At 40.5% G+C, this 16,201-nt stretch overlaps 1 protein-coding gene across 1 annotated transcript; it reads right to left on the minus strand.

Annotated features, from left to right (window-relative positions):
• Positions 1–13,178: 13,178 nt before the first annotated feature.
• On the minus strand, positions 13,179–15,898 carry avpr2b.1 (arginine vasopressin receptor 2b, tandem duplicate, 1). Its single transcript, XM_035152827.1, has 2 exons — positions 15,002–15,898; positions 13,179–14,499 (listed from the first exon to the last, which is right to left on the minus strand). Exons 1-2 carry the CDS (start codon positions 15,864–15,866, stop codon positions 14,291–14,293), a joined length of 1,074 nt encoding a protein of 357 aa, XP_035008718.1. The 5' UTR covers positions 15,867–15,898; the 3' UTR covers positions 13,179–14,290.
• Positions 15,899–16,201: the final 303 nt, after the last annotated feature.

The raw sequence follows: 16,201 nt of genomic DNA on the forward strand, positions 1-16,201 counted from the left end.
TCTAGTGGATTTAAATGAGGTTTCAAAGAAGGATAGGATTTTTTAACAAACAAGGCTACAAACCTGTAACTACCACCATTGTGTAGCTAAGATACCATATATTCAGTATGAACTCGACAGTTTACATGTATCTTTATAAGTTTAAGAACTATGTCCAAACAAACTAAATGGTTTTGGTGCAGAATTTAATATGACTGTTGGGCCTTGGTGGGATATGTGCTCTACCGAGACCTCAATTCGATCCTTGTGGCACACCTTCGTTAACCTCATGGGGACTTAATTTGAAGTAATATACTCAAAGATATTTACTCAAAATGGAGAAATCTGATTTTATCAAATGGAAAGCAGTTTGTTACAAAAATGTTGCGATCAATGACACTTAAAGCTGGTTGGCCCTCCACAATTTTTGTGGATCAATTTATCAAAACTGAAGCCTATTTAAACCCTTTATCTGTAATTGTTTTCGTGGATTTTTATAAAAAGTCCCTGTTCAATGACCATAACCAGACACCTCAGTGTGGTAGACTGTTCAGCACTTTATAGACTGCTTCACTAGTAAATGAATCCTGCATAGTGCGAGATTAGTCTATGTATAATTAACAAAGACACGATGAATGGACATCATACGCTACACTAGAATATAGAGTGACTTCGATTCTTTTTTTTTTTTTCAGGAAGACAGATGGGTTGAATGTAAGAAACGTACGTTTTCTCTTCATCACCAGACGGCTTCAAGGCATGTAGGTATATAAAAGTGATAAATGAAACTGACGCTTGAATGTGAATCTCATTAAGAATTCATCACAGCATCTGTCTTATTGATATGCCATACCATAGCGCTAGTCCTCACTAATTCTGCAACACTCAAGTGTGGTTTAACATCCCTGTGCTCTTCTAGTATTCATTTATTTTCTCTTGAATTCTGCCAAGTTAAGTCATAGATTGTTGGTAATCTAATCTTTTTGAGAAGTTATCAAATGGTATAATAAATGAGGTTTACATTTGCTACAGATTAGGACATGTAATACATTTGTAATGGAATCCTAACCTTTGAAAAATGGAAAAACTTTGATTTAAATCTTTATTTGAAATCTTTCTCATGTTCTTTCAATGAATGTTTTCTATCTGATTTATGCACAAAGTGTACAGCATATCCAAGAAGGTGGAAAGGGGGGTCAAATGTAGCTGCGAGTACAGCGTGCCACTAGACACAGTTCTTTAATGTAAGTCCTGAATTGGAGTCAGCCATAAAGTAGAGGGCATCAATGTGAATAAGATGTTTTTCATCACTGACACATGTAACTCTCAGCTTGCCAGCTGTCAATGCTTCAAACAATCTACCAGTCAATCCACTCTCCCTGTACCTCTGGTTTCCATCTCCTACTGAGTCCCAGCCTATCTATCTATCTATCTATCTATCTATCTATCTATCTATCTATCAATTGTCGTGGCAATTCTGCAATCCCACTCTGAATACATATGGGAACTGGTGGGTTTCTCTATAAATTTTAGACAAATCTTTCATTTGTTGTGGGATTTTCTGCAATAAAACTTGATTTAACTCAGAGAGACCCGCAAAAAACGTATAACAGTGATGATTATAGAGGTAGCCATGAAGGGGCAGACCAAGGGATGGGGCCAGAGGGGCACTGGCCCCAGCTGAAATCTGACTAGCCCCTGAAGTGCCCATGTCCTGTCAGTCGTCTTTAAACGAGACACTTATTAACAATACTAATGATAAATTTGCAAATTTAAGAGTTTTTTATAATACATAATGTGCTTGAATTTATTCAATGATGTGTGGCTTTGCTCAAAGCTATCGAGCTAACAGTAAACAAGGAATCCTTTAAACTTGCACCTTGCTGAATCAGGATGTGTGCCTGAATGTTGGACGCAGTGCCTGCATAATATTCATTGACTTTCACATTTGTCGGTAACGATTAAATTATTTATCGGTTTATGTAATGACAACACAAATAGTGCATCATTGGAAGGGGGAAATATTTGTTCATTATTTACAATAAAAATCTGAAATGCATATTATCTTGTAAACCTAAAAGATCTTCACAATTGCATTTTTGCAGTCACATAATTGTAATGGGTCCACCTGTCTGCATTAATCAGTATAAATACACCTGTTCTTGGACTCAGAGTTTGTTGAATCATTACTGAACAAACAGCATCATGAAACCAAGAGCTCACCAACAGGTCAGGATAGTTGTGAATGTGTTATAAAAATATCAGGCTTGAACATCTCTGACACATAAAATCATCATAAGAAAATGGAAAATGCCAACCAACCTACAAGATCACCAAACTGAAAGTGAATATGAAGACATGGTTACCTGGAGGGTTGAGATCCACAGCTGTGGAGAATCTGTCCACAGGACAACTTCGTCTACTCACAAATCTGCCTTATGGAAGTGCAAAGCCATTGTGAAAGGGATCTAAAATCCGTTTGTTGCCCTGGAACAAGCAAACATAGTGGTCAGATGGACAAATGCTTTGGCCTCAATGCCTATGTGCGAACCAACCTGCCCATCACCCTGCACCCATCCAACAGTGAAATATGGTGGTGGTAGCATCATGCTGTGGGATGCTTCTTACAGTACGAAACTGGTAGAATAGAGGAAAGATGGATGGAGCCAAAAAAATCTGAAAATCTGATGAGTCTGCAAGACTTGAGATCGGTTCACTTCAGCAGACAATGACCTAAACATCAGCCAAGCTAAGGAATGGTTTGGATTAAGATGTTATGTCTAAATGCCAGTCAGGACCTCAATCAATAGAATCTGGCAAGATTGAAGATTGCGGTTCCAGTCTCATCCAAGGAGCTCATCTTTGAAATGGACAAACATTTCATCTCTGATAGCGTAACAACCCAAGACTGCAGCTAATTCGGGTTCAAATGAGGGTGAATATAAACAGTCCTTTGTTCTCATTATTGTTGTGTACTAAATTATTCTCAGTACATGCATGTTTGTTGATCACGAAAGTTATTAATCTAAATTAGTAGTAACGACATAATGGGATCAAGGGTGAATACTGCAGGCACTGTAAAATTGGCCCTCTGTGTAAATTGTGGCCCCTGATGTAGAAAAATCCTAGTGCTGTCCCTGTAGCCTTCACAGAAATGGGCATAGTATACTCCTTAACCCTCAGAAAAAGTACTCCTGGAGGAATTCTGTCTTCACATCTGATCTTCTGGGAAGTGGGAGTCAAAGGCCGAATTGCATGGTTTCCCTTCTGATTTATTTATGCTGTGGTAACTTTGATTTGCAACCTTCTGGTGCAGATCATAACCCAAGCCTTTGTAGAGGGTAGTCTCAAAGTATCATGGTAAGATTCAGAATGATCCAACATGGTGGAAACTGAACATCCGCCTGTGCATTAAAGCTACTCAATCTTAATTATACACATACAGTGAAGGAAATAATTATCCCTTGCCGATTTTGTAAGTTTGCCCACTGACAAAGAAATGAACGAGCCATAATTGTAATGGTAGGTTTATTGTAACAGTGAGAGACAGAATATCAAAAAATAAGTATTTGTATTTGATTCCCCTGGCAAAACATGACTTAGTACTTGGTGGAGAAACCGTTGTAGGCAAGCACAGAGGTCAGACGTTTGTTGTAGTTGGTCACCAGGTTTGCGCACATCTCAGGAGGGATTTTGGTCCACTCCTCTTTGCAGATCCTCTCCAAATCCTTAAGGTTTCAAGGCTATCGCTAAGCATTCAAAGCTTCAGCTCCCTCCACAAATTATCTATGGGATTAATGTCCGGAGACTTGCTAGGCCACTCCATGACCTTAATGTGCTTCTTCTTGAGCCACTTCTTTGTTGCCTTGGCTGTATGTTTTGGGTCATTGTCGTGCTGCAAGACCCATCCACGACCCATTTTCAGTGTCCTGGCTGAGGGAAGAAGGTTGTCGCACAAGTTTTAACTGTACATGGCCCTGTCGATCCTCCTCTCGATGCGGTGTACTTGTCCTGTCCCCTTAGCAGAGAAACACCCCCAAAGCATAATGTTTCCACCTCCATGCTTGACGGTGGGGATGGTGTTCTTGGGGTTATAGTCAGCGTTTCTCTTCCTCCAAACACGGTGAGTCGAGTTGATGCCAAAGAGCTCGATTTTGGTCTCATCTGACCAGATCACCTTCTCCCAAGCCTTCTCTGAATCATTCAGGTGTTCATTGGCAAACTTCGGACCGGCCTGTATATGTGTATTCTTGAGCAGGGGGACCTTGCGGGCGCTGCAGGATTTTAATCCATTACGGCGTAGAGTATTACCAATGGTTTTCTTGGTGACTGTGATCCCAGCTGTCTTGAAATCATTAACAAGTTCCTCCCGCGTAGTTCTGGGCTGATCCCTCACCTTTCTCATGATCATCGATACCCCACGAGGCGAGATCTTGCGTGGAGCCCCAGACCGAGGGCACCAACAGTTGTCTCCAAGCTGCTTGCTGATGGTCTTGTAGCCCATTCAAGCCTTGTGCAGGTCTACAATCTTGTCCCTGATGTCCTTAGACAGCTCTTTGGTCTTGCCCATGGTGGAGAGGTTGGAATCTGATTGATTGATTCTTTGGACAGGTGTCTTTTATACAGATAACGAGTTGAGATTCGGAATACTTTCTTAAAGAGAGAGGACTAATCTAACCGGTCTGTGGGAGCCAGAACGTTTGCTGGTTAGTAGGGGATCAAATACTTATTTAACTCAATCAAATGCAAATCAATTTATAACTGTTATATGATGTGATTTTCTGGATTTTCTTTTTGATATTCTGCCTCTCACTGTTACAATAAACCTACCATTACAATTATAGACCGTTCATTTCTTTGTCAGTGGGCAAACGTACAAAATCGGCAAGGGATCAAAGAATTATTTCCTTCGCTGTATCTTTGCACAAAACTAGAAGAGTGGACTTAGTTAGGTAATCATTCCAAGAATTCTTCAAGTCACCTCCATGTCCATTGTTATGCAAACATGACAGGATGAGTCATGCAGCATGAAAACGTTGACACAAGTGGTGCATAACATGTCCTCCTGTCACAGTTGTAAACTTGAAACTATGTTTGTGATATGCAGCCAGAGAGGGCGGCTGTTGAGGTTAAGTGTCTATTATTTTACAATCAACTTTGTGATGTTAAGATCCAGGCACAGGTGCATGCTGGGTCTGACTTACACCCTAAATGCAAAATTCTGCTATAAATGCTAATACTGATGGTGGATCCTTCAGCTGGGACCTCAGCTCTGAGTTTGAAAACCTGGATGAGCAGGGAGACAGAGTTGTGGCGGTAATGCACCTTGGCGTTGGTTGCCCTCCGCCATTAGACCGAACAAAGAGGAAGAAGGGAGACAGAGGCTGGGTAGATTTAGGAGTTGGACAGAGAACAGGTTGTGGAGGATGTCGCAGTGCTTAAGACTCACAGAATGACGTTCAGAAAGCTGCATGCAACAAATGAATGATTATTACAGAGGAGAGCATCACAACTACTGCGTTACCTAGCAACGTAGCATTTGTCTGTGATTGCCCCCCTGCAATTGCTGTGGAGCTGTTACTCATAGATCTCCTCCTCTCTGCAACATATTGAACATTTTAACTGGCTTACTTCCTTCTTTTTTCTAAACACATCTTGCCACATCTTCTGCTTGAGTGTTCTTTCAAGCAGAAGACTGTTCTTTTACCCCATAACAATCATACTTGTAATGCACCACATGATGCCACACTTATCAGTGTGAATGCACTTACATGCACAAAATTGCAAATGCAAAGGTTAACAGCAAATCTTCTTCGTACACTCAGATCTTCTGTGCTTCCATGTGGGCCGTGTGCATGTGTACATGTATAATTTGGACGGGATGACTGTAGCATCCCCGACTGAATGATGGTCTGACTCTCTTTTGCTGATGGCTCACAACCCTTTATTGCCATCTCCATTAGGGTTGCAAAATTCCGGGAATATTCAAAATTGGAAACTTTCCATTGGAATATACGACTGTGGGTAGAACTTTAATGGATTCTTTCATTGAACAACCATGTATGATCCCCCCCCCCAAAACGTCCCATTCTAAATGTAAAATGAAAGCATTTAGTCAAGCTTCTCAAGCCTCTGGTTTTAGCATTTTTCCTCTGAGTCCTTTCAGGTCTCAATGCTTTCTTCCTGGACCTCATCAATGTCCACTTCCTCGACATCTGACTCGTCATCATCTTCGGTGTCACTGTCCAACCTTGTAGAGGATGGCTCTGTGTCAGGCTCAAAGAGCCTTAGGTTTGCCCAGATGGCCACCAGTTTTTCTACCCTTGCATTGGTGAGCCTGTTGCGAACCTTTGTGTGCGTGTGCCCAAACAGTGACCAGTTGCGCTCAGAGGCGGCTGATGTTGGTAGGATTTGGAGGATGATGGAGGCTACAGGTGCAAGGGCACAGTGCAGGGTTGAAATTCAACGTGCATCGTGTGCTGCATTCCATACATCTTTAAAATAGAGTTTTGAATGACGTTTTTAATGCTCAGTGTTTAATTTGCGGTAAAAATATTTTTTGCTAAATTCCCAAGCTTAACTTCCCATGGAAAGTTTCCGGAAATTGTCCGCCCCTTTGCAACCCTAATCTCTGTACATGCTGTGATAAGTGTGAACACACCGTAAGAGTTAGGAGGAAAACAAAATAAATATTACTTCCCTTATGCACTTATAAACGACCTGTATAACCCTTTAAAGTAGTGATAATATTAAACTAGTCTTTTAGATTGTCCTTCATAAGGCTTGACTTTAACATGACTTTATACAAACATAAAATCCCTATGACCTTACCATATTATCATAAACATAACGAAAATTATTCTGAATGATACACAGTCTCAGTATGAACATACTTTGCCCCACATATTGTACAATTAAACACACACACATGTTGTAACAAGCGACCATTTTTACCCACGTGTCACAAAGCCAGGGCATGCTAATGGTACATTTACATGCTGGCATTACGGCTAATACGTTTTACACACAGTGATCTTGATAGCTTACACACACTCACACAGTTGTCCTTAAACTCAGCAAAACTGCAAAAATACGTTTCGAATTAAGTCTATATTAAAGACAATAAGAAACAAAATATCCCCAAACCTTGTGCCCTCAGCAGCCAGCTGCTAAACAAACTAAAAGTAATGTTTTCCATTAATTTGCGAGGCACACTTGCCATTTTATCGATCATCTTTTGTTTACCAGAACCTACCTTTTCAAAATAAAAATATACTATCTCTCTGACAGTCAGCACCATTTCAAAATAAATGCATCAGATTCCAATAGTGCATCTGTTTGGACAAAATTAACACAGAATTCAGAAAATATCTATAAAATACATTATAATGAAAAACAACATGTTGTTTAGGTCATTTACAATGACAAAACTACAAAGCTTTATTGAAATGGAAGGCATCAGGTACTTGTCTTTTTCTCACACTTATTTATTCAATGGATCAACAGCCACTTCAGAAAAACCAGCATCCGCTGATTGAAAACATTCACCCAATCACACTCATCATCTTCGGTCCACTCCAGTCTCAGCCTCTTCATCGCCACCTTCCCCTCCTCTTTCTTGTGTCTTGTCATCATATCTCATTTCCTCCTCTCCATCACTCTCACTTCACCTGTTGTTTTTCTTTCTTTCTTTCTTTGATTCTCACGCTCTCCTCTCACCTTAGCTTGAAATACTTCAACTTATCTGGAATTAAAATAAAATATGTTCTTCTCTTTTCAATTGTATCTCGTTATTTATTGGATGCAAAAGGTTGGTTAAGCCCGTAAATGAATTTATCTGAGTTAGGATTATGCTCTATTATATTAGAGAAAATGCAGAGAGTAGTGTCCAAAAGCGTTTTCTCTATCCTTTTGTCAATGAGCTCACTGTATAGCACTCAAAATAGAAGTTGCTATATAGCAAGTGAGTGGGTGATTAAGGAGACAGCCATAATATCCCAGATTCCGATGCTGCAATGTTTTGCCAATTACGTCATTTGGAGGTCCCGCCACTACACATGCTCTAAAATGGGCACTTTCAATCATCAGTGTGAGATGACCTACTTAAAATGACACAAACAATTCCTGAAAAACTCTGTTTGACGTGTACTTTGACCTTTTAGTTTGGTCCCTGTTCCATCTCTGTGACATATCCTGCAGCCAGCCACCAGGGGGTGATCAGGGGACTTTGGCCTCACTTTGGGGGAGCGGTACATACAGTCATGGTGACCAGAAGTAACAAGCTAGCAACTGTTGTGTTACACTTCATCACTTTCTGAAAACACAATTACATTTTCATTGTCCAATCTTACATTCAATAATAGCCTGAATGTTTTCATTCTGCTTACATCTGCTTGTTTTCCATCATTTTACCTGGGAAATCAAGCGTTAGCCCCAATCACTGTAACCTGAACTGTATGACGGCATCATATGTACATACTGTATATCCCCTTCATGGATTTGTCTATAACTTTGGTTTTTCGTCCAGATTCAGGTTTTTTCAATATGAATTAAATCTCTTTAACGTATATGAGACATTGCGAGATGATGTTTTTTAACATTTACACAGATTTCTCAGAATAATTAATGGGTCTTATATTTAAGGGTTAGGGTTATGTTGGGTTATGTTCACTGATATTTATGAGGGTGTGCAATCTAGTGAATTTAATGTGGTTTCATAAGGGGACTGGGCCTTTATGGAGGTGTAGGCTCTCCTGATTGATATGTAGTATTCATAGTTTATACAAGACTTTCTGTGAATCAGTATCATAAAGTCTTTATCAAACTCACTCAGATATAAATTAGTAATAAAATATGTCACGTTTCACTGGCTTGGTACATGATGTTAAGTAAATGCCTGTGATGTTACTGTGTGTGTGGGCAACTTTACCTTCACTCAAACACTGGAGTAAAAATGTCTCAAGGTCAATACAACACTGATCGGAGTCTAATAGCTGTTCTGATAAATGAACTCAGCCTTCAAGCCTGAGAAATAATAAGGACTCAGACCTATTCCTGGGACTGGTGGCACATCATGAACTCACAGCCCTGTTTCATTTTAATTAAGCCGATGCATGAATCATAAGTCGGGCGCATGAATTATACAGTCCTTTATTCATCTTTGCACTCTTTAAAAGTTTCATGAGAAACTCATGCTTACTTGATATTAAAACCCCTCAGTGAAACATCTGGACCACAGCTGCATTGGTATTTTTCTTCCTTTCGTAGATGTGTGTCTTTGGTATAAATAATTCCATAATCATATAAGATGTGAAGTATACATCATCATAGGGAATCGTGATTGCAGGACATATTTCTGTGATTATTTAAACATTATTTATGACATCGACAGCTTGTTTATCCAGACTCTACATTGCAGTGAGTGTTTACATTGATCAGTATGTGGTCTGTCTGTTCTGTTTATGGACTCACACCGTGGGACAAAATGCAGAGCCCAAAAAAGAAGACAGCGATTAGCAGGATTAGAATGATAGGCAAGGAAGTGCACCATTATATTTCAACTACTGTTGTTTCCACCAAGATAAAGTTTAAACTCAGAGGACCCCCCCCCCCCTTGTGTTTTGAATAATGTCAGAATTGACGCAGCCATGACGCAATTGCTCACACACGCACAAGTAAAATTAGAAAATACATACACCAACACGTGGAAGCGTTTGTGTAGACGCAGGGTCTAAACACCACCAGATGCAGCCCTGAAATCCTCCTTTGTTCATGTCCATTATTCTTTCGTTGGAGTTTTTTTCCCATTCCTCAATCAGATGAAATGAAAAATCAGGCAGGTCCAGCAAGTTGACGGTTATTTTTGCTTCATTGACTGCATTTGTGCAGAATAAATAAAATCATTTACTTTGTGCTTCTATCACTTTAAAACAGGTGTCTGCTAATTTAGAAATCAGCAAATATTTCTGATCTCAGAGGCATGAGTGGAATTTACTCTGATGCTAATGCAGTTCTCTTTGTCTGATGTACACAGGGGATGAAAAAGTGGCAGCCTGCTTTGTTGATTTGAAAAGCATAAAAGGTAATCAAAGTAACTTCTCATGTAAATTTCACATGTTCAGAGTCAAAAGGAGCCATTTGGAGTTTGAATGCATATTGTATTTTAACAGCCCTGTCATTTCATGTGTGATGGATCATATTTAAGTTTTCTGTTTAAACCCTTACATGAAAACTCCATCTATTTTCATAGATCTTAACAAGTATAGGAGAACATTTTTGCTCATGTCCTAAAGAATCAGGCAGTTTATTTTTCCTTTTACTCTTCTCAATAAATCCTCTGAAAGAAAATCACAAACAAAAACTGAGGACAAAATCCCTCCTGCCAGCGATGCCATTGAATGTGGCTGTGCAGCTACCTACTTATATTAAAATGATAAACTTTGTATTGCATTGTGATATAGATCAATTGTCAATAGTATGCAGGAATAATTGAACACTGGAGAAAGACTTTGGTGTGTTCAGACTTTCTCAAGGGCGGAACACAGGACAAAGACAGGAAGTAAAGTAAGAGAGACCCAATTTTTCTTTTTAAATAAAACTCAGAAGTCAGAAGTTGCGACTGGAATGCCCCCTCGAGTCGGAATTTCGAATCGGAAAGTCGGAGGAACCTCACCACCCCTGACTTCGAAATCCAAAATTGCCGCACCGTGTATTAACAGTTGTGAAAGCTGTCGTTTTTACTGTTACATAGCACTTCTGTCATTAAATTTATTGTAAACAGAGTACTGCCCAATTACTGTCTGTGGGTGTGTTACTACGCCGTTATTATGCGTGAAATTCCATGTGTTATTATGAACTGGTTTTGCTGAAAATGGCTGGCGTGCTAACATAAACATTGTTCCAGTTGCACCGGAACTATCAACTCTGGTTATTCAGGTGTGACATCATTCTGAGTGCCGAGCTCCACGATGTAATGTAACGCGGCATAAGGCACTGACCTTTGTTGCATGTGGTTAAACCTCCTTCTCATTCCTGTCATTTCTCTACTTTCACTATGAAAATGGCAAAAATGTCTTTCTTGTTATTTTTCTGCTCTCCATTGAAGTTTCCAATTAAACGCTGTGGAATTCTTTTACAGAAATTCAAAAAAAAAAAGCAGAAGAAAATTCAAATTATTGCGCATTTCCATCCACTGCCAATATGGGTTATATCCAATATGAGTTGGATGGCAACTCTTTAAAATAACAGGAGAGCAGTTGTTTCTAACCCCTGACCTTGCTGATGCCCACTATAGCTTGATTGCTTGGTTCGGGCTCAGTAAGTGTAGCCTATACCTCGTGGTTCCTGTTGAGTGGTTCACCATTTACAGTACGGCCGACTGCCTCCCACTGCTGACTGAACCTCCATCATGGACAGCTACTGTAATTGAAAAGGAATTCTTCAATTTGGCCCTGGATACAGCTTGTGTTCCTGACAGTGGCCGAGAGAGCTGAACTACGCAAGCTAAGAAAACACAGGCAAATAAGCATATTAAAAAAACATCTTCCTTAATTAGTAAACACATGCACTGCAAATACTCACAACAACACAAAAGGCGAATTTCTGGGAAAGTTAGCGACCTTCAAATTCCACAAACATCTGTCTGTGAACTGTTCATCTATCAACTTCACACTTGCTATGTATTCTAATTGATCGGTGTCAAATCTTTGGGATTTGGACACGCGATATGGTCAATAAGTCTGCAGATGGAGTGGATCATGTTTTCTTCTATGTCCTCGGATAAACTACAGCAGCGGTTTGTAACGGCATCAAACCGTGGGTCAAAATTCTCTACAGATCATTTGAGTCTTTTTATTTCATCATATTGGTCTGAGACACAGAGATTTTTCTCGGCTGTCGTGGGTGGATATCACTTCCTCTTTAGCAATTTGTCCACAAAGTAAAAGTGCAACATTCGTTTTGTTGCTGTAGTGCCATAATTGAGCTGAATTAGTCTACTGAGCTTCTATTTTTAAAAGTTGTGAACTGGTCTGAAGATTGTGTTAACAGATCTTTGAAATAGCCAACATGCAATATGAATAAATAACACTGGTCCAGTAAGTCATTCAAACTAATACAAAAACAACACATGTAAACAGTTATAAAGCTAATTTAGTTTCATTTGATCAAAAACCTTGACTATAAAATCTTCATTGCAGATAAACCAGGTTTTGGATGAATGCAGTTTTAAAAACTCCTTTCTAGTAAATTGGAGGTCTGTTGTGTTTTAAGTATTCCTTTATTAATTCTGATGTAGCTCCAGAGCATTATCACAGGCCAATCAAACAGCCCATTCCAAACAGGCAGGTTAGGAATGGGGAATGCACTAGTTAACATAAAACATTAATGGTTTAAAAATTCATGATGCTCTTACAAAGATTAATTTCGTTTGAAGTTGGTGGTGTCCTGTTGATGTCTTTCTGTACATGGTGGTTCTCTGGGGGGAAATACTTTCGACCACTTTGGTAAATTGGCGAGGCTGAGGGATGGTGCCGACTACACTCAGACCTAAACCACATAACAGGTAGGTTGATTAGAACACTTGGGTCAGTTCGATTTCTGTAGCTATTACAATTTCCATCCTTTCCAGTGTGTGTACAATGGAATATATTATGGTTATCTTATATTGAAGTGTATTTCATTTCTAGGTCCCTTCTAAAGATTAAATTGTCACTCGCTTTCTTCCTGTACTTGTTCCCTTGTACTTATCAAGGTGTGAGCGTTTCATCTGAACCTAATGGGAATTTCCAGTGTAAACTGCAGGATGTGTGTGAATCATTACTCTTTAGATTCTTCTTAAATATGAATGATGACATAATTAGACATGCTGCATGGTTCATTGCTCACCTCGAGTTATTACGATGCATTAATGCTGCAGCTGATGGGACATCTGTAAATTACTCAGACACAACATGGCAGGTATTCATGAAAAATGTATTTCTGCCTGTTTGTGTCTGTCACCTGACAACGTCTTCATGGTCTATTCTCTGTAAGATGACACATGGCAGAAAACCAAGGATCTGCAGGAAAACACGCCTGTGAGGCCCTTTACAAATACAAATATTTCCATTTTAAATCTAAAGGGACATTTTCTCAATGATGCTGTTGGTACGACAGAAAACATTCACTTGAAAAGTCACAACAGTTTATTTTGCAACAGAGAAAAGTCTTGTATAAATGTATAAATGCTGACACATTTGAGTGAGCATCTTACTGCAGATTTGAAGATCTTGGTGTCACATGACTGATCTGTCATCATCATATACAGTATATGTGATCATTTATATTGATGAGCTGTAATGTATACTGAAGAATCACAGTCAAAGGACATATTATACATTTAAATATGAATTACATTTGTTTCTATCACTTTCGTATTATGCAGCACATTTTACTCATTACTCCATTTCACAAGTTAGCTGTCTTTGTCAAAACGAGATCACATGCAGTTAAATAGAAGTAACGTCATTAATGCAAATGTGTCCAGTCAATATTTATGTCTTTCTGACAAAATAACCTGATCCATGTTGTGCTGTGGATTCCAAATAAAGCTGGGCCCTAGAAACAAAGGACCTACATGTACAGCACAAAACACCACAGGTACAGTTCTGGAGACACCAGCGTTATTACAGTTCATGCTCTGGAGATGATACATATATGGGCCAAATGTCATGGCAGTCCAATCAATGTCAATGTCATGGTGGTGGTAATATAGGAAAAGCCAAAGGATCCCAATGGTAATTTGGATTAATCCTCTGGGCACCTCGAATGTCTGGAACTATCATGGATCAACAGATCACCATCTCTCGGGTCACACCACTACTGTGGCCACAATAGGTATAGCAATCCACTGCTTGGGGGTGGAGCGGGTCGTCCACTAACAAAAGATGCGGCAGTTCGATCCCAGTCGCCCCATTCTGCACGACGAAGTGAAAGATACTGAACCCCAAAATTACTGTACATACACTATGTGAGATGGCAAAAAAACTGTACAGAGCTTTGAGTTTTCATCAAGACGAGAAAAGTTCTACATAAATACAAACCATTAATCATGTAATAGAGACAACCATGAGTTTTTAGAGAAATGTCCCTTTAATGACTTGTCTCTGCTACTCACCAGTGACTTTCTACATTTCACTGGTTCATTTCCACAATGTGTTCTCACCACAGTACTGTTACCACAGGGACTATGTACTATACTTTGATGTTTGTTCTCACACTTGGTGTCAAGACCTATCGAGGTGAGAGGACGTCTCAGTGGACGTCAGGCTCTTTATCTGCTGACCGACAGGCTCTTGAGACTGATGTACAGGGAGCTGACCATGGTGCCCTCCTCCTGGATGGAGTCCTTCAGCTCTGACTCTCGCGTGCACATCATAGCCACCAGTCTCTTGGGCAGCTTCCCGCTGAACAGCAAGTAGATGCAGGGGTTCGCACAGCTGTTCAGACTGGCCAGCAACATCAGGATGCTGAAGATTGCAGCTGGAAACACACAGAAATTCACATGAGCTCCATTTTATTTATATTCTTTGTTATTTAATCTTACCTCTTTAAATAAAGAGAATCTACTCTTGGTTACACATACTGTTCGCCCAGATTAAAAAATTCAGTTCCTTTGTAGGTCTGTCTTAAGGAAGTACTTTATCTCGTACTATGCCTCTTAGTGTAGTATACTGTACTATTTCTCTAAATCTAGTACTTTGTACCTGTGTAGTTTATTGTCCTATTTCTCTTAATGTAGCTTTTCTCTATGTATTATCTTGTACCATTCGTCTTCATGTAATATATTGTACTATTGAACTTCATGTAATACATTTGTACCAACTCTGTGTAGTATCTTGCACTATTTGTCTTCATGTTGCATCTCGCACTATTTCTCCAAATGTAGTATATTGTACTATTACCATTAACAAGAGTGGATATATTATTATGATTATCGATATTATTAAATGTGTTTTCATGTAAAACTCCACAGGGATCTTACAGTGAGTGGGCGCCTGCACGTCCCACACAGACCACAGCTGCACGGTGAAGAAAGGCGTCCAGCAGATGATGTATGTGAGCACGATGACCACGGTCATCTTCACGGTCTTCGCCCTGGCTTTGGACACCCCGGCCACGCTGCTGGCCCTGGAGGACAGCGCCTTGGTGTGCGCCTCTCCGACGTGCTGCGTCTTCATGTGGAAGTTGATGTGCACGGTGCGGCAGATGCGCACCTGGCACACGATCACCGTGAGAATGGGCAGCACGAATATCACCAGAGTGGTCCAGGTCACGTAGGCTCTCGGTCCCCACGGCTTGATGAACTGCGCCCAGCAGTCGTACACACCGGGAGCGACCTTCACCCGGGAGAAGATGAACACCTGCGGGAGGCTGCCGATGAGAGAGACGCACCAGGCGGCGCACACCGGACCGTTCCAGCGCGCCCTGCGCCTCTGGAACGTCACCATGGGGTTGCAGATGGCTTGATATCGGTCTATCGTCATCGCCACTATCATGTACGTGGAGGCAAACATCCCCACCACCTGCAGGTACTTCACTGCGCGACACAGTATGTCTGGACCAACGAATCTGTCCGTGATGTCCCACATGAGCTGCGGACAAACTTGGAAGAAGGTGACCACCAGGTCTGCGACGCACAGGTGGAAAACGAAGACGCGCATCCTGGAGAGCTGCTTCCTGCGCTTCCACAGCACCAACAAGAGCCCGACGTTCAGGATCCCCGCAGTGATGAAGATGATGGACAGAAGAACTATTTCCACCTGAGCCAAGCGCTCGTTCCGCGGATCATCCTCAGGACGCGCAGTCTCCAAAGTGATGTTACTGATATTTACACTTGACCAAGCCATGCTCTCTGCCTTAAATACAGCGGAGTAACGCACCACCCTTATATCACCATTCCAGGTGAATCCAGTTAAAGTAGAGACATTTAAAAAAAAAAAGTCAAACGCCAGCAGGCAATATGGGATTCAATTTTAGTAATCTCAACAAAAGTATTTTCTATTGTGGGGTTTAAAGGATACATTTCCAATAAGAAACAAGTTGAGTGTCCAGGCAGAGAGTGAGGTCTTGGAGTAGGGGGCTTTATAGCTCATCTCTCTGAGAGGTTGCTCCTCCCTCCTGCTCAGAAAACATTCATTTCTCCCAGATACACAAGTGTACGGGATTTACACATACATACATA

The sequence above is a fragment of the Hippoglossus stenolepis genome, chromosome 3, assembly GCF_022539355.2.
Source record: "Hippoglossus stenolepis isolate QCI-W04-F060 chromosome 3, HSTE1.2, whole genome shotgun sequence".
NCBI lineage: Eukaryota > Metazoa > Chordata > Actinopteri > Pleuronectiformes > Pleuronectidae > Hippoglossus > Hippoglossus stenolepis.